This window comes from Temnothorax americanus, unplaced genomic scaffold (assembly GCF_048541705.1).
Source record: "Temnothorax americanus isolate GAGA-0224 unplaced genomic scaffold, ASM4854170v1 Scaffold11, whole genome shotgun sequence".
NCBI classification, from domain to species: Eukaryota; Metazoa; Arthropoda; class Insecta; order Hymenoptera; family Formicidae; genus Temnothorax; species Temnothorax americanus.
The window spans coordinates 3,849,585-3,869,227 of NW_027509242.1; the positions used below are offsets into that span (position 1 = coordinate 3,849,585).

Sequence of the window (19,643 nt, forward strand, 5' to 3'; positions counted from 1 at the left end):
CTCTCGCCGGCTCATCATCTTCTCGTGAAAATAGTGCGCTCGTCGCCGACGGCCGAGTAGCGAGAGTGTGTCGCTGCTCGCTTAGAACACGCTTAGTACCCAAATTTCGATACCGCGGTCGTCGTTTTAAACTCCTTTTTCTCTTCGTCGTGTCTCCCGATGTCGGGAAACGTCGGCTTTCCCTCCACCGATCTCGACGACGACGTTTCGTATATTAATGACAAACTTCGACACGGATGTCCATTGATCTCGGGAATAATGTTCCGATATAATTGGATGTAGTTATATAATAAGGAACCGAGCGTCATTTTCGTAATTTTCAGTTCTGTATTGATTTTTCTTCTGTATAATTGTGGACAGGAGATTTTCTAAAAACGCGCATATAACACATGGAATTATATTTGAGGAGGATTATATAGTTTGATCATAATATTTGAAATAATGTTGGCACACATTTTATTTCTTCTTGTTTCGCGAAATTGGCTCTAACGGAAAGATAAGATTTTGGAGTTGGTTCCGCATTGCAGAACTGCATTCAATTAAGCTCGTGAATATACGCTCTTTTTGCTTTCTCGTTCTCCTGACTGGATTCTCGAAGACTGCGACGAAATACGAAGTTAATCTTTTATCAATTGCAAGACCGTGTACGTTGGATAATTATTTTGACACTGCGAATGTGCGTGATGTTTTCGATTAATCAGCTGACTTGATTCTGGACAGCGTTACGTTAATGATTGCATCAGCATTTTTTGACATTGTGCGTAGATTGCGAATCGGATTGCACGGATTTGCAATCGGGGAGCTAATAAGCGGCAAAAATTACGTGCGCTCTATTTTTAACGGTACACATATCATTGAGATTTTGATAAAAGAGTTTTTATGCGTGATTTTCAATTATATGTATATATATAGTATATGTATATATAAATAATAACTATAAATAACATAAACAAGATTACTTATAATCTTCAGCGATTACTTACATTCTTGTAAGAGTTATTCATAAAATCCCTAATATGCATTACATAAATTACATTTTACTGTGTGTTTTATTATTAAATAAAATATATGAATATAAAATATATTCGAAAAAGCGATATATTAATTTATTATGTGTATAATCATACGTAATAAATGTAATACAATAATCACTAAAAAACAAAAATCATAAAAATGTTAAGTCCCATTTGCCGGAAAACTGTTTTGAATTTGATTTTCGAATTGATTGAATTGTGATTTTCAAAACGAATAAAAGATTTGTTTCCAGCTAAATGCCATACATATTACTTCTCAAACTAATCGATTCAATCGTTTTCCAGACAAAACTCTTTCTCTTTCGCGCGTCGGTGTATCACAAACATTCACAGAAGGCGTGAATTTACTCTGTTACAGATTTTCCCAATTGTGCTTCCCGGTTGAAGGAAATCTTTCGAGACCTTCGCGTTCGGCTGCCACGACGTGTCGTCTCGAAGATGTGAAGTGCGAGATCGCAACACACCGCGATGCGCTTTCCCGTCGCACTGAATCCAGGACAACTTTAGCCTCCTTTAAACGACAAATTGCGATATATTGTGCGAATTGTGTCGCCGATGTGAAACGAGTGTTTTGCTTACTACGAACGATTACGGGAGCATGATACGACTTCGCACGACTTCGAAGTGTCAGTGAAACAAGATTCCGGACATTGAAAAGCTCGACGGTAACTCGGAAGCATTGTTCTACCCTTATCTGTTGGAGCCCGTCGGCGCGGCGGTGCAATTGTGGAGATCCCGACCGGTGATTGGGTGCAGCTGCAGCAGCATCGGATAAATGCAGCGGCGACGGCCGACGCCTTTATGAATTACGTGGACAGGTCCAGGATGGTCTCGCACATCATCCCCGTGTCTGGGGTAAGTGAAAGAAAATTGTGCAGCGAGACTAAGTATCTTTTAAAGAAAGGCGAATTTTTCGAATCTATACAATCAGATCCCAAAAGAGATTTGAAATCAGGGATAAGCGTGATGTTAATTATTTATCAATAATTAGCTACTTAATTTTCAATATTGATTTCAAAAGGTGCAATTTGGATGAAAAATATCACGTTTGTGTGTCAAAAAGTTCAGGGCGTACGCAATTAATAAAAAAATTTTCGCGAAGCTGAATAAAAAATTCAAATGGATGTTTTAGGTGTTCATGGAATATTAGAAATAGAGTGAAATACTTGAAATGTGTCTATAGTTTCGTTTGTAGTGATAATAAACAATGAATGCGTGGTACGATGGAATAACTTTGTTATACTATTTGCAATTCGGCACTCGCTCTTCTTGTCACTCGTTTTTTTTTCCGTGAAGTTTTTCCCCGTTTCGTAGAACGACGCGAAAGACGACCGACTTAACGTCGCGTCACGCACGCTCTTATCTTCCAACAGGGGAACGAAAAAGAAAAAGAGTCGGGGGGTCGTGACCTCGAAAATTTCACAACGACTCGCGAATCACGCCTTCTATATACATTTATACTCCGCGACAATTTCACACAAATATTTCAGAGCAGCTTTAACGAGAATCCGTTCTGCTGTCATTCAATTGTGTTAATAAATTCTCTTTGCTCTCGCTTTATAATTCTTTTTCTTGCATCTCGAAGAAACGTCGCGAACTTTGGAGATAAAAATAACGTAGGGAAAAAAAGCACAGTTAAATAGAATCTGGCGATTTTCGATTTATCGAACGAAATTTCGAGGCGTAGAATTTCCACGTCGCGGATTTCAGCATCGATGTTCGCGCGCGATTTGTCCACGCGATCGTGATCGCTGAATGGATTAAAACTGGGTTATCGAGCGTGTGTCGTTCCATCGATCAGTCCGGCTGGTGTGGCGGTCGACTTCGCGAACACGAGCTAAAAATCGATGCCAACTCTGATTACTGTCTGCTCGTTAGCTCGGCTCAACCTCCTGAGTTCTCAAGGATTTCAATGAGATGATTAAACGGGAGAATGAATATTAAAGCTCCTATCTCTATATTAATAAAAAAAAAAAGAAATATTTCAATCGTTCTACAATAATTAGGAACCGGTAAAACAAGATCTATATTCTTTATGTAAACTGAATAAAAAAGAAATGGGTAAATTTATTCTTTAACACTGCGGAGTGTTCCGAGTTTTATTATTTACTTAAAGAGTATAAAGACCTTTTCTTGTTAGCGTATCTGAAAAAGTTTTTAGTAAATTTTAAATATTTAAAAAGAGAATTTAATCTTCCGCGCGATTGTTTGGACGTACAAGCGTTGAAAAATTGCGAAATCTGACTTTGAACATTTCCTTGAATACTTCATTAGCATCACGTGGAAGTATCATGCGAAAAGTGACAAACGATAGAGCGTTACGTTTTTTATCGAGACTCCGATAATGAAACTATCGGTCGCGTCGTTGATCCATGTCGATCACGTAATTCACCACGAGATTTTCGAGTGTCCACGAGAGCAGATGTGCGCAACAAACATAAGAATATATTGCAATTTTGCGACCGGAAACGATAAGACAGAGGGATTATTTTTAGTACGATAAAACTAACGTGATATGATAATTGCGCGTATATTATAATGTTAATCTTTTTTTTACCGCGCTTTACGCTTATATAATCATTTTCTCGCAATTATGTAGACGTAAACACATACATGGAATTCGATATTTCATATTTAATATGTACTCATAGATCTCTCTCTTATATTTGTAAAAAAAAAAATGATAAGCAATAAAATTATTTCTTATCGACGTTAACCACAGAGTGAAAAAAAAGGCGGGAAAGATCGAAAATATAAAATAAAATCTTTTTGACGCGACGTCTCGTTTCTAAGAAAATTGACATTGAAAACTGGAAAAAAAAATTAATGAAATTATTCTCTCATATCGCTTAGAATAAGAAAGGCAGGGTCCAGGGATCGCTAGATATCTGCTAGATATTAAATTGTCTTCTCGCCGTTCGAAGGTCTCGAGCGCCGAGTTTCGCAGCTTGGCGATTCGCGAAGCGGCCTAATGGGAACCTCGTAAAACCGGATCGCCAAATTAACGATCTAGCGAGACCGTAAGTTTCGCCCCGGCATAATACGATGTCACAACACCGAGTCGGTGTTTGTAAGCTTCCGGTGACGGCACTTCAAACATCGCAAGCACCAAGCCAAAAGTCTTTCGGCCTCTGCCCGTTCTCTCGCGTCCCCCTTTCTCTTTCTCCCTTCTTCCTTCGAAGGAACTTCTTTAATGTCGCCATTCGTCCCGCCGCGGATTTCCCTAGTTCGTTTACCTCCACCGTTACGGAGTCTACTACACGAGAGACTATGTTTTAGGGAGTATTTTAGGATGACGTGAATGTCTACCTCGTCGATGCGCCATTCTTTATCGAAGATTTACAGCACCCGCACTGTCCGAGCCTTTTCGGATCTCGCGATCGTTCCGTAGAATAACCAGTCTATATCTGATAACCCGAATGATTTTTAACGACGTGTATAGTTAAATTACTTTCGGTATTATTAATCGCAACATGTAATGTTAGCCCTTGCTTCGTTATAAGTCTGTAGTTTATAATTAATTTATTTAGCCGTTGAAATAGTGATCATTTTAAGTTCTTATAGAAATGTAACTTCTTACAATTGCAGATTTATATACCTCCTGTACTTTTATAATTTGCTAGCTTGATACTCGTGCTTCGTTACGATATGTAACTACTTTAAATAAAAAACCAAGTCGATCTCTCATCGGGCCTAAGAGATATTGAGGAATCCGTGAAAACACATTTTACCTCTTTTTCACCTCCTTAGAGGTCGAATTTCTAAAAATCTCTTTTTAGTGGGTGCTTACGTCATGGAAGGAATATACTCCCCGAATTTTAGGTTTCTAGGTTTAGGGGTTTGGGCTGGGCGTTGTGATGAGTCAGTCAGTCAATCAGTCAGGACATTTGTTTTTAAATACATAAATGGATAGAGAAAGATAAGATGTATTAACTTTATATCAATGGCATCCGTGTAATAATTAATTATTCATTACACAATATGAAATCAAAATGATTTTAATCCCGGATAAAATCGAAATGCAATGCGAATAGTCTGCTTCGCTTCGCTCGCAGAAAGACACGGGAGGAATTCATTAATTTGCTGTCGTTTTCAGGAGCTGCAGCAGGGGAATGGCAATCTGGGCTCTGCAGGACTCAGTAGCATGCAGGACTCTCCTCATTCCCTGAAGATCAAACAGGAGCCGTTTCAGCTGTCGCCGCCGTCGCCCTTGCCGCCTCTTCATCAAGGTACATCCTCTTCATTACTTCCGTTATATACGCAATGCGTTTCCAAACATTACTATCTCTAAACATCATGACGAGCCGAGAGAAAAAATCAACTCGGTTTTATCACTCAAGGATTATTATATATTCAGTTATTGATTATACGCGTTATGAAAAAGATATCGATCAGACTAATATTTGAAGGATATTCACTTTCATCAATTTCATATTTCTAAAATGATTCCAATTATTTTGAAATTGATTAAATATGAGAGAAATAAAGTAAGTAACAATCTTTCTGGACGAATTCCCGAATCGGCCCGGCAGCCTCGGCGAAAAGAAGCCGAGCGGTTGTCGCTAAAGGCCGCGCGTTCTAATAATACAAAACTGTAGTCGAGAGTGCTCATCGTCGCGAGGGAGGGCCTCTCCGCGAGAGATGACTTTCTCATGAGAGGGAAGAAGAAAAAGAAGAGAGAAAGAGTGATATACCGTGGGCGGCCTGCGACGCGCGAGAAGAGAGCGCCGATCTTTCCGCGCGGCGTTCAGTCACACATTCTCTCTCCGCCCCTGCGATTACGGTTTCTCCTTCACCGACGAGATCATCGCGCTCCTAAGTCCGCGGGGCATAGAAATATCCCGCGATTTATCTCGCGGTGACGAAACGCGTATATGATTTAATGCTCCGCGGCGGCGCGCGGCGCATCGGCGATCCACCGGCTCGGCGCGCGATCATCGCCATCGTAATAAGTCAACAATACAATTACGGAAATGAATATTAACATAAACATAAGTAGATCTATAAATTGCCTAAAGGGTTTAACATATTCGAAGGATTCGTTATCGCCGCTGGATACGCGTGGCATATTTCTCCCATTCTTCGTTCTCGACGGGATATCGAGACGAGTTTCTCGTCAACGCCGGGCTTCTCGAGACATTTAATGCGTAAAGCCAATGTCTCCGGTGCCTTGGATCCCATCGTCACCGGGGCTTTGGATTCTACCCAGACTACAGTAATTTAAACGAAGGATAGTAATCCGCCCCGCGCCGTCATTTCTTAACGCTCATGTCGTTTATATCGTTTAACGCTCGTGATGTTATATTTAACGCCTATGTCGCTTATATTATTTAACGCTTATATGTTGTTTATGCTGGTTTATCGCTCTCGTTTTGTGCTAGTAGCTTACTGTAAATTTAAAACAATGTCGGACGCGGCTTTTCAAAGGTAGCGCAGAGGTAGCGGAAACCCAGCTAAACGCTCAGGGCCCCGATACAGTCACCTCTGACGCGATTGATAATAATATTTTAATTTCGTGTACAGATAACCTCTGGGTTCCCAAGCTTCCCCCGTTTTCACAAATTGACCCAGCATTGTGGTTTATCCATGCACAGGCTGAGGTTTCCATGAGAAAATCTAGGATCACTGCAGAGTCCACTAAAGCCGATACCGTACTCGCTGCACTCGATGTCGAAGTATTGGGATACGTAAGGGACATAATTACTTCAAACCCTTCCCCAACGGATATTTATGAGCAGATTAAAGCTCGAATTATCGCGGCATACGCACCTTCGGACGAAACAAAATTGCGAAAACTTTTAACGGGACAAGTCGGGACCGACGGAAAACCTTCGTTAATCCTTAATCGACTGCGCAGTCTTAATGACGGGAACATAGATGATAATGTAATAAAATCAATTTTTTTGGGCCATCTACCACCCAAACACCGCGCGATCCTTGTAGCTTTAGGCGTTACCGACCTCAACCGTACTAGCCGGGGCCGCCGACCGAATGGCTGAGAGCACTATATCGGAGGCGAGTCTTACGCGTCCGCCGTATAAACAAGGGAAATACACCCCTTCCCGCAAAAACCGAGATGCAGCAACTTAGCGATATGATGGCCGATATGATTGTCTTATTAAAAAAAAAATGCAAAAATTTGGGAAAAACACTAAATTCGCGTTCGCGATTCAACTCCCGTTCGGTGAAAGATCCAAAAAACTAAATCAGCCTTTCCGTTCAGAGACGGTCGGTAAGGGCCTTCAATCTTCTAACCGTCTCCACGTCCGTGATCGTGCCAGTGGCCAAATATTCCTTGTTGTCCAGGCGCGGATATCTCTCTTGTACCCGCTAATCGATAGGATCAAGGGAAAGCGAACTTGACCTCGGTTTAAGACGACCAATTCGATGGAATTTTTGCATTGCTGATGCAGTTCCGTACCCCATCATTGGCGCCGTACTATTAAATTACATAATACCCTCGCGATTGAAAAACCAGCCCCTGTGCATTCGATCAATACGATAAAACCTTCTTCTGAGTTTTCCAAAATACTCAAGGACTTTCCGCAAATAACAGGAGCCCTTCCCCTCGCCCCGCCATCCAATTGTGACGTGTTTCATCATATTATCACCACCGGCCCTCCAGTCGCTGCGCGCGCTAGGCGTCTTCCTCCTAATAAACTTAAGGCCGCAAAGGCCGAGATCAGGGCTTTAGTCGAAGCAGGCATTTGCCGCCCCTCTATAGCAGTCCATGGGCCAGTCCCATTCATTTAGTCCGTAAAAAAACGGCACCTGGCGGGTGTGCGGCGATTACCGCGGTGTAAACGCAATCACGCGACCTGATAGATGCCCCACTCCCCACCTGCATGACTGCTCCGTTAATCTACACGGTAAAACAATCTTTTCATCCCTCGACTTATATAAAGCTTATAATCAAATTCCAATGGCCCCCGAGGACATTGAGAAAATAGCTATCATAACCCCTTCCGGGTTATTCGAATACTTATTTATGACCTTTGGCCTTATTCGTAATGCCAGTCAATCCTTTCAACGTTCGACGGTGGTCGACTGTATCGTCGGTATACGATTGCCCGGGGCTCGTCTTTCTACGTGCAACCGTCGAGTCGGTCGGTCGGCAAGGAACATTTACAGAGAGGATAATAGAAAGAGAGAGGAAGAGAGAATGATAAGCACACAGCTCCTTCGTCGTCGGGTTCGCGTTACCGGACTTTATTATTCGCTAATCGCTGAATGTCCGGATAAATAGATAGGCCGAGATACGGCCTCGCCGACATGGCTCCTACTCGCCCGATTAATCCCGTCGGCCTCTTACTTACAGGGGTGAAACTTTAGACGGGTATCGATGTCCTCTGTGTTACGCAGATACGCGCCGAGAAGATAATCGCTAATAGTTTTGAGCCTCCGTCGAGATAAGCCTATCAAAAGGCACGCAACAGATATTTATGCGTGAAGGCCGAGGAGTCAAAGAGTAAAAGAACTTTCGTAGTTTCTTCGTGCTTCGTACACTACTACTACAAATTAATAATCGATGAGCAGTGTTGATGTTAGCCTACGCGTTTGTTACACACACACCGTGGTAATATTAAATATAAAATATAATACTTGGTGGTATTATATTTATTTAACGGTATATTATATTTATTCGTATTAAATTTAGTATACTATTATAGATATTAAAGCTATATAAATTTCAATAGCTCCCCGCCATCAAAGTTTGCGCATTATAAATTACTATTAAATAGATAAAACACAGAATTTAATAATTTCATTCATGTAATAGAATAGCGTTGAAAATTGAACGATAGGCCAACGATGAAAAAGCGATGTGATTTACGGTTATATTAATTCATTGATATTGCTTGTTGCCTGTGTGTTTTCTAATACTTGCATTGAGAGTTCACTTTAGGTTAATAATTTCTACGTACGGAGTTTTCATTAACGAGTTGGAAATAAAAAAAAAAAAAAACACGCGCTAGTCTACAGAGTGTGAAAAATTATCTTTCTCTCTCTTTCTCTCAAACTTCTCCTTATTTTTACAACCCAATTTCGCTCAATTATGTAACTTAACGGTTCGATACGCAAAGATATGACGTTTAAGAAAATGGCGAGTCGCCTCGGAACTTGCTTAAACGAGGGCAGCGATTACGAGGCGAACCAGAAGAGAGTCGCCTGCGGAGTCGCCGGGCGGTCCAGAACGGATGCTGAAACAAGAGGGAGGATGCGCGGTGGCAGCGCGAGGCGTCGCGTCGCGTGTTTAGATCCACGTCGCGTGAATCGGGGTGTTTAGAGCGCCCGCGTACAAGAGTTATGGTCGCTAATCCGGGAAGGCTGCGCGTGCTTCTCAGGGCGAGAGAGGAGCTTGACGTATCGTTCAACGACGAGAGCTCGCCTTGGTGGATTCCGCCGTGGAAGCCGCGACTCCTCCGAGCCGCGCCGTTCGCATTTAGACTCCGGCACACTCGGCCGGCAGAAGTATCGGCGATCATTCTTTCCCAACCCTCGCTTTGTATATCCTAATTTATCGCGAGACAGATTTAATTCGAATCTGAACTTCTAAATACGAATGTTTTCTATAAAATGATAATTTTTGTTAAAGAGAAAGAAAAAGATTTTAATTTTCTAACGGATTGCATCATTGGTGTGGATAATTCATGAATTTTGAGGAGGAAAATTTAAGAGAAAGCCGCATTCGCGCCCGAGATGCGGAGAAGTTGATTTCGGAATTTCGGCTGTTTGTGTCGATTTTATAAAATGAAAGTCATGTGCGATGTGCGGCTCACGGGTCACGGCGCGCGCGTTCTATACATCGTTATAATTCGCGCGCGTCTTTATTCGCTGTTTAACGTCGATTATACTATGCGCCGGCGCAAGTTTATCGAGGCAATAAAGGCCGCGCGATAAAGTCGTACGAAATAGCTGACGTATCTAATTATAGGACAGCCGATTATCGCTTAAACGCTGATCTAATTACTATTTGCGTCGCCTCTGCGCGCCGCGGCCCGATTATTATTATATGGTTATATTGCGGTCCATTGTATATGATCGATGAAATCTAGATGTCCAAATGGATGTCCCATCAGCGAATTGCATATTCCTTTCTTTGTTAAGATTTTTTTCGCGCGAGATATGTCGCGTGATGTGCTCGACCTTAGGCGAATTTTAGAGTTTGTGTTTTTGAATGACAAAATACATTTATATTTCTTCGCATTAATCATTAAATTATTTTCTAACTTATCTCGCGTATTCGTCCGACACTTATTAGACGTAGAGACATTTTATTCATATTTAATTTAAATTCGTAGAAAGAGAATTCTGCACGTTTTCGCGCCTAATAATTTTCCCAAGTTTCAACAATTGTATCAACATAGTTTTTAATTATATAGCGACGCTTCTCGCTTCCATAATTATCATAATCTCTGAGATGGCTTTTCTGTTTTGGACTTAGGTAACACATGTACCAGCACGATAGATTTTTTGAGGAAAGTCTGGATCGATGACCCTGTTTATTTACTTTGAAATAGGGTCACGGATGCAATCGTCGAGTATTCACATCAAAATACAAGCGTAGTAAACAACCAGTAATCGCTTCGGAGACGATCGCTAATTTTGCGATAAGGGATATCGCGCGTGAAGAACGGCGTTATCGTATCGCGAAATGGCGCTATGTTTCATTTCGGCTTTACGAGAAATTGACAGAAGCCGCCAAAGTTTCGCGATAAGCCGCATGAGACGATAATATACCAGAAATTTACTGGAAATATATGTATATCGCGTATATGCACAACTAAAAACAAAATTACAAATAATTACTGACAATGACTGTAAAAAACGAAATCATTGTCCATTATTTTTTTGTGGTAGAGAAATTCGCTATTCGGATAAATTCTGGCAATTGACATTTTGCTTTGGGATGTTTGCGCGTTTTTGGGGGTATATCGCTGCTTCTTATTTCTATCACAGCTTTAATTTTGGTTCTTTCAATAATTTTTTATCCGAGGTATAATTTTATGCCGTAATTACGGGCTCGTATAAGCGAATTGGACAATGCGTATAGCGGCGTTTAATCGCCAGAGGGTGACGCAGAGAAGGAGGAAAAATACGGTAGTGCGGAGATAAAGTCGGCCGATCCGGAGCCGACGAATCGAATCGCGAGAAATGCATGGTCGAGCCCCCTGGTCTAATAAAAATTAACGCCGTCTACCCTAATTAGGTAATCGACTCGACTTCGCTCATTCGTGTTTTCACGTTTCTCGCTCGCGACTGACCATTATTGCGCCGCGCCGCGAGGGGGCTTATTCTCCGATTAATCAATGCCGGACGATGGCGGGCGTGAAGCCTGTGCAAAACAGGCCGCGCTCTCGCATTTCATATTTATACTATCACAAAACACGATAGCGACGGAGATAATGATGCGTCGTAGCCGCCCGTTGTCTTTGACGCGGAGAAAAAAAGTTGTCGAAAGAAGACGGCGCGGTAACCGTGGCGCGCCGCATCATCCCCGTGTTGCCTTCCTCTTGTCAAAAATTCTCGTTTCATCTCGCTAAAATTAATTAACGACACAAGTTGGTTGTCTGTCACGTGGTTTGAATCGCAAGCCGTCGCGTTGGCTGGCTGCAATGGCCACGATCGATAAACGCGGGTTTACGTAAGCGAGCGGTCCTCCGCGCTTCCAGCGAACTCCGGATGTCGAGATTTCGGAATCGTGCACGACATATCATTTCAACACATCGCGTCATCTCGATTGTCTTACGAAAAGTTGAACAATGAATTTTCTCTAAAGTAACAACATCGTCTGCGGTTCGACAAACGCGCACGATAATGTCAAATCGCGTCTATGATAATAATATCGAAGCAACCGTGACAATTTTTATGTTTGTGACATAAATATTGGAGTAAAGGAAACCGCCAAAAATGGTTCAAGACAATTACGAAATAGTAAAGAAAGAGTGAGGATTATGCGATTAACAAAAATATGATAACAGAAAAATGAAGAAGTCATACAAATGTGAAAGCAGGTAAAATTACTTATTCTTTCCTTTTTCTCTCGATCTTAATTCACTGTCTTAATCTACTACTAATGTAGTAAAAAAAAAAGTATATAACTGGGTCACGAACCCCAGGAAATGAAAGATTTCGATGTTGTCGATTATTTACGACAACCACGTATGCGCATCATTGCGGAAAACGGATATGAGCTTGCGTAGCGTTTCCAACGTTGGCGTACTTATCCTCTTCTCTTTTACGTCATGACAACGACGACGACGACGACGACGACGACTAAGGTCGAGATGCCAGACGGTGATTGGCTCGCGCGGAAGATATCGCGAGATAAACTGTCGCTGAATTGACCCTCTGACCCCGGGGGGCTCTCTGTCTTTTATCCTCGTTAAGCCCCCCCTCGTCCGATCCTCCTCAACTTCTTATCTTGACCGATACATTACACGCGATTAATATTCGCAAACTTCTAACAATAGAATTTCCCTCTTTCGCTCCTTCATATATATCTTACGAAAGAGATTAAAATAGTATATCCGTGAAAATAATTTTTTTTCTAGGGCTTGGTTTTCGTGTTCTTTATTATAGAACCTTGAAATTTCAACGAATAGCTCGTAGAGAGGTTCTATAAAGATCCGACGAAGTTTGACAATTGAATAATTAGTTGTCTCATTTCGTCTACTTATTTATTTTCAATGTAATTCTTTTAGGGATTCTACATATATAAATTGTATACAATATACAATTTAATTTAATTTATATGCATTTTATTTTATACATAATTTGAAAGATATAAGAGAAAGATAGCAGGGGATATATGTTTAACACACATGTCCTTTCTTCTTTAAATAAAATAAAATTAAAATTTTATCATTTCTGCAATTTCGGTCAAAGTGTCAAAAGTTTTTCTAGGGCGGTTGGATTTTTTGGAAATAATGTTACAATTACGAAATACGGAATAATTAATTAGTAGCGATTAATCGACTACCTGTATATCGAACATACATGATAATAAACGCGAGTCAGTATGATCATCGCTCGAGTTTAATGTTTAAAGACGCGTAGAAAAGCGGGGAAAGAAAAATTCGAGAGGAAGATAAAGAGATAGCTGCCGATGGAATATCGGATTTCTATCGCAAGAATCGCCGCAAGGCTCTCGAGCCCGTTTACTAGTTGACCTCAGCCTCATCATCTCGCGCGCGCGCGCGCATCTCCCTTTCCGTCCGTCTCTTTTCCGCTCATCGAACGTACATTTTCCATTTGTTGAAGCGATAAATGTCAAATGTCGCGATATCGAAATTTTAAAAAATCATTGGTTATATAATTTTGGAATAACAAAGTTTTGTGGAAATGTGTGTTTCCGTTCATTCTGCACTCTTTTATTTTGTATATATAGATAAATTTTGTTTCGTGTGTAGCCTTTCTCCGGTGGTAAATGGTAAAAAGAGCTCAGACCATTTATGGCAGCTCTGTTAATGAGCGTATTACATTTTCAGCCCCCGATTTCCTACTCTAATTGCACATACGCGGTCACGTGTCCTTCCCCTTTCTTCCCCTGCGCGCGCCCCCGCCGCACTTGATCCCGTCGAATTACTTTGACGCAGAATTATCCATTATCCATGATATTCTAAACGCACGCGTGCATCGCTTAATTGAAGCCGGTTAACGGGATTACATTATATGGGTCAAATTAACAAAAATATATATAAAACTTTGAAAAATACGCGTATATATATCACGCGAATAGAACAGGATGCTGCATAATTTATCACGTTGAAGATAGAGAAAAATCACTTCGGTTATCTCGTTTTGTCGTGGGTAAACATTCAGACTCCGAAATTGGCTCATCAGATTCCCCGAATCATTCATAGCTCACAATCAATCCTCGAAAAAAGAAGATTGGAACGTCTTTCTCGATAACACACAAACCGAGTCCGAAGAAATTAATTAATCAATGGCAACTTACAAAATGTTTATATCCGGCGGCGATAGTGCGTTTCGAAAGAAGAACAATCCGCTATCAGTAGCGAGAAATATGTTCTCGCGTATTCGTACGCGCGTACGTATGTACATATGCACATGTATACACACACACACACACACACACACGCGGAAACATAACGCGTGCTCTATGTAATACACGCCGGGTACTGTGTACGTACGTAAGTACGGAGAGGGAAAAGGGGTGGATAGAGAGGGAGAGAAAAAGAGCTAGGATGCATGAGTAAGCAGGCACCGAGATCGCGATAACGTCGCAAACTGTTCGCCAACACACCTGACCGCAACTGGAGATTTGCTACGCGACACCCACCGGCATACATCTGTGCTCCTACCTCGCGCGAATCCTCTGTTCCGATCCGGTGTAATTGCGCGCCAGGACTCTTTAGAAGAAAGACAACTGTTTTACACTAAATTTTTTAACGCGGGCACACCGGTGGGACGACCGATCGGAACGTCGAGAAAGACATGGTGAATTGAAATAGAAATTCTGCAGGACGCAATACAAATAGATAGTATAGTGATGTATGTGGAAGGTAATCTTTATAGTCCCTATTAAATCTCATGAGATAAGAAATTTCTGTAATTAGCATTTTGAAAGGGAAAGAAATATAAAAAGATATAATGAAGCAATACAAAATTAAGTCTCTATATAAATTAATACGATAAAAATTATTCTCTTATAAATCGCTTGATTATTTTCCATTCAGATATGGTTGTTGTGCCTCCAAGATTTTTTCAGCTTTTGGAGAATATTTATCAACTCGATATTTATCGTATGATTAATGTGTCCAAGCTGTGGGTGTGTAAATATACAAAACTCATCATGAATTGAAATATAAGTTATTGGATTTTCACTAAAAGATTTACTAATATTAGATAATGGGAAGTCGGTGATAAAATTATTGGATCCTTCTAATTAGACCTAGAAGAAAAAGATTCCACCTGAAAGCGAGAGCAGAAGTACACCTAAGTCGCAAGGAGTTTCGCAATTCGGGACGGAATGCAAAACGATCAGCTTCAAGGAGGCTCTCTCGCAACACACAAACATTACGCAAATCGGCCTTCGAAGCCACAATTATTTGGAATACGAAAATGCAATTACTGCTTTCCTCGATATCCTTCGCCGCCGCTGTTTCGCCGAGCTTGCAATTTTGACGAACGCGGAATGAGTTCACGGTTCTTGGAATGTACATACACGTCTTAACGACTGTGACGAAATCGACGAAGGAAGGACCTCGATCGAAGCGACTTCTCGCAGATTGTAATTCGACACACAAGTCTCTCCTCTATACTAAATCTGTGCCGATTTAATTAATTTTGACGAAGAGTCGATTCCGTCATTTGTGCGGCCGAGAAAACGATCAGTGATTAAATTGTCGATTTTAATGTCGTCGTAATTATCAATGAGACGAAATCTATAATTTCCAAAGCGCGAAGTCGCGTCTCTGATACGTTTGGAAATACCAGACAACAAATGAACGGAGTGCCGCAGTCCACGAGAGGGGCTCATCCGTCGTCGAAGACGAGATGGCAAGTATCTCGTTGCCCGTTCGCGTGTTCTGGTCACTCCTCGCGATTCACCGAGCAGCGTGATGTCACGGCGCGGCGTATTGTATTTCGCTTATCGGCGCCGGATGCCGATTCCTCGTTGTTCAACCCAGCAGCAGCATTTCAGGAATGCGAATGCCACGGTTTTCTACGACAGCGGCCAGTGACAACGGTCAGCGACAACGAAGACGACATGACCTTCGCCCCGGAGATCGACTTTGCACCCCGGCTAATCGATATACCTTCTACGCGTTACGCCTCTCTCGTCTGTCGTTTCCGTTCTTTTTTTGCGTCGCGAGTATCATGCGAGCCTGTCTTTCTTTCGTTAAACTTCCGGTTGACACTTTGTTCCTTCGTTAATCCGGAGTTACTGTTAGGGTTGAATCTTCGCGTACAGCCGTTTCATTTAATAACAATAATAATATGATATTATTACCTTATATAATATTACGTAATATGTAATAATACTTATAATATTGTTAATTGTTATAATTAAAATTTCTATTTTTAATATGAAAGAAATTGACGAATTAAAGATTAATGAATTGAAAAATTGCTTGAAAATCAATGTAAAGGAGGAGGGTCCCTATATATAAGGCTTGTTTTCGGCACCCTTCAAAATTGGACCAAAATGGCTGGAATCACTTCTTTATATCCTTGGAAGTAATAGGATGGACGAAGTTTTAAAAAGAACTGTTTTAAGAACTGTATGCACTTTTTTGAGCAACTACGATCCCTTAAGCTTTTAATTCAATAGACCAGATTCTGCTTATGTCCAGCATGGTCTTATATCGGACCCTATCTCACATCTTAATGTCAGAGATACACAAAATGCGTGTACTTTCGTTTAGGCTGGAATTGACTAAATATTACTTCCAAGGGTATAAGGAAGTGATTCTAGCCATTTTGGTCCAATTTTGAAGGGTGCCGAAAACAGGCCTTATATAGGGGACCCTCCTCCTTTGAAGATTAAATATTTCGCGGAAATATGAATTCTGATCTACTTGTTTTAATCTATTAGGGCGATTTGGTGACATGCTCATATACAAATTAAGTGCGTTTTAAATACTTAACAGAGAATACTTAATTTAGAGTCGATCAATCCGTATTCGATCTTACATTATCGGCAGCATCGAATTTCCCGTGTGTTAAAGTCGGCTACGTTTCTCTGATTGCTGAGCTCGATCGAGCAGCCGGTTATTATATGTAAGGTTGTTACTCATAGTATCCTTTTCTGATCGGGGGCTCTCGTGTACGTGTGTAATACCTACAGTTTGTCGCGGCCATCAAGTCATTGCGGATCGCTGTTATGACAATAGCCGAGCACGGTAGCGTATCCCTGTTTTCAAAACACCGCCTCTCCCCGCGTGTACCAGGATGATCCTAGCCCTCGCTACTGCGGGAAATTGTATACCCACGAGGCCAGTAACGGGTCTGAAAAGAGAGATCTTCGTCGCTACATTAAAATCTCTCTTTCGCTCTCTCTCCTCTCTCCCTCTCCCCTTCTTTCTCTTTCTCTTTATCTCTGTTCTCTCCGGTCGGTCCTCCGAGCGATTTCTGAAATTTGTGTTCGCTCAGGGCGATAGAGAGAATACGCGCGTGTTTCGCGACGGAAAAAGTCATATTTCCGGAAATATGCAAAAACTCGAAGCCGGAGATAAATCCGCGAGATAGAATTTCACGCTTTAATATTATTACGTAATAAAGAATCTGCGACACGAGTAGCTACATCGAACTGATAGTTTGATGGAAAAAGGTATGTAAATGTAATATTTGAAAAGATTTTTCACAGGGAAAGCTGGAAATAATTACCTATTTCGCGACGTGATATCTGTGCAATATTTAGAAAAATAAGAAATTATAATTTCAAGATTAATTTTAATAACGATGCTACAGCAGTAATATTTCTTCCTTTTTTTTATTATACATTTTTGTTAAATTTTAGCGAATTTAATATATACAACGAACAAAATATATTATCTGGAGGAAAGTATTTTATCAAGTCTTAAATTTAGTGCGCTGCTTAGTTGATAATCTACGTTAAATTGATTAATTTCAATATTATCTTACTGTTTAAAATCTCACTGTAAGAATAATAAAGTCCACAATTTGTAAGATACGCTTAACGATTGATAAATGAATTAATTTCAATCGAATGTTTATATATATCAACATATAATACTCCGATGAAGTCGTAGTCCTTAGATGATCCTTTCGCGGATTTATTTTGTTCTCGCACCGATCAAGTCGATATTATAAAATGGAAAATGGACCGTGGCTTTCTATCGAACTCGCGCCTATATAACAGTAATTCAGCGAAAGGAGAAACTTGCGTCATTCGAAAAACGTGGAGTTCGTGCATGAGGTTCGTGAGATCATCGCCGATCGATGTGCGGCGATGTGCGTGAACACGGCACGGCGTGCGGCACGGCGCGGCGCAGCACGGCATATATCCTTGTTTCCACAACACGAGCTCTTCGTCAGGACGAGACGGCGCGATATCGGGAAATTTTACACCCAGCGTCCGTGTCGCGCGGACATCTTGTTTGGCGGATCCATCTCTAGCCCGGAGCACGTGTCCGCGTTTTCGCAAGCCGTAACCGTATATCATCGAACCCGGGACAATGTTGTTAGATACGTAATACCTTCCCGTGCAACGAATCGAGATACACACACGGCGTACAACTTTCAACGTTGTGATCGTTGTATTACCGAGAGATCGCAAGATGTTACCCTGAGTTCTATAAGCTATTTTTCTCCTTAGCGTTAGATATCATTGCGCTTTCAAGCAAATTTTTCATTTCTTTAGTATTTTGTTGAAAGTTCGAACTGCATGTGTGTAACGGAAAAATAAATATTTCAAACGGAAGGTCTTTTAAAACGATATTTTACGTAATTTTATTAATATAATAACTTTAATAAAATAAAATAATTTTAATATATTAAAGTTTAATGGAAAACTGTGTTATATGTTACGTTCTTATAACATGTAGCTTTAATATAAACATAGTACAGCTTTTAATAATATTTATTAACAATATTAAAGATAGAGAGAAAAAAAAGAGACAAAGAGAAATATATACATGATTTACATTCTTTCGTTACTCGTAGATGCTTTGATAAGCATCCATGATTTATAATTTAATAGATGATAATTTGAGGGATAGAGTCTTTACGTCGCATATCGCGACGCGAAGAGATTTTATAAGATATACAGTCCCATTTCCCCGCTTTCCTTACGATCGTCATTTCGCACTTTGAGAATTTCTCCCTCGCGCTTTACGCATGCACAAAGCAATTTGTGCGGCCGTTAACGTCCGCGGTTAACGACTCGTAATACGATGTCAATTACACGGTGGTGTAAACCGCAAATTTGCTCGTCAACGTGTCTCCGTGATCACTCTCGTGCTCCCCGTTCTCGAGACAATATGATGTAAAGACCAAGCAAATTAAAGGAAACTGACAGAAAAAGTTATATATACAGAACAATTTATTTATGTTTATTATGATATCTCTAACGATTTTATCTATAATATGTAAAAATTTATTATGTAGACTAGCCAATTGTTAATTTTGAAAATCAGGAATAGATAAAGAAATGTTTGGCCATTTTTCTATTAACGATTTCACTATACCAAATAATGAGAGATATTTGATAACAACGATAATGGAACGATGACCGCCTTGTTTGCGTCGGTTAAATTAGATAAACTTTTGTCAAGAGTGGTCAAGCTGACTTTCGCTCTTCCGCTTCATCCGCATTTTGCATATCGCTCCGGGTTCGTTCGCTTTTTTATCGCCGCTTCTTTCTTTTTCTTCCTCTTTCCCTATTTCGCCCGCGGCGGTGCGCACGTAAGTTATCGGTGTCCTGTTACATCCAGTTCCAGTTACACGTGCCGCGGGGCACCGATGCATTCGATACTGCCCCCCCGTGCGCTCTCGTACGCAGCAGCAGCACTTCCGAGTACACGCGACTCCCTCTCTCTCTGACTCTCTCTCCCGTCGCCGTCTCTCTCTCTCCGGGGTTTTCCGTTTTGCGATTTTAATGCAAAAAACAGATTCGTG

General features: G+C 40.9%; 1 protein-coding gene across 4 annotated transcripts in view; it reads left to right on the forward strand.

The window, feature by feature from the left end:
- LOC143905242 (uncharacterized) overlaps positions 1-19,643 on the forward strand; it is a 29,683-nt gene that overhangs the window by 4,209 nt on the left and 5,831 nt on the right. For all 4 annotated transcript variants that reach the window (XM_077420535.1, XM_077420550.1, XM_077420553.1 and 1 more), the window contains exons 2-3: positions 1,393-1,889; positions 5,131-5,263. In XM_077420535.1, the coding sequence (XP_077276661.1) occupies positions 1,836-1,889; positions 5,131-5,263 (187 nt within the window). In that variant the 5' untranslated portion in view covers positions 1,393-1,835. The remainder of the gene's footprint in view (positions 1-1,392; positions 1,890-5,130; positions 5,264-19,643) is intronic.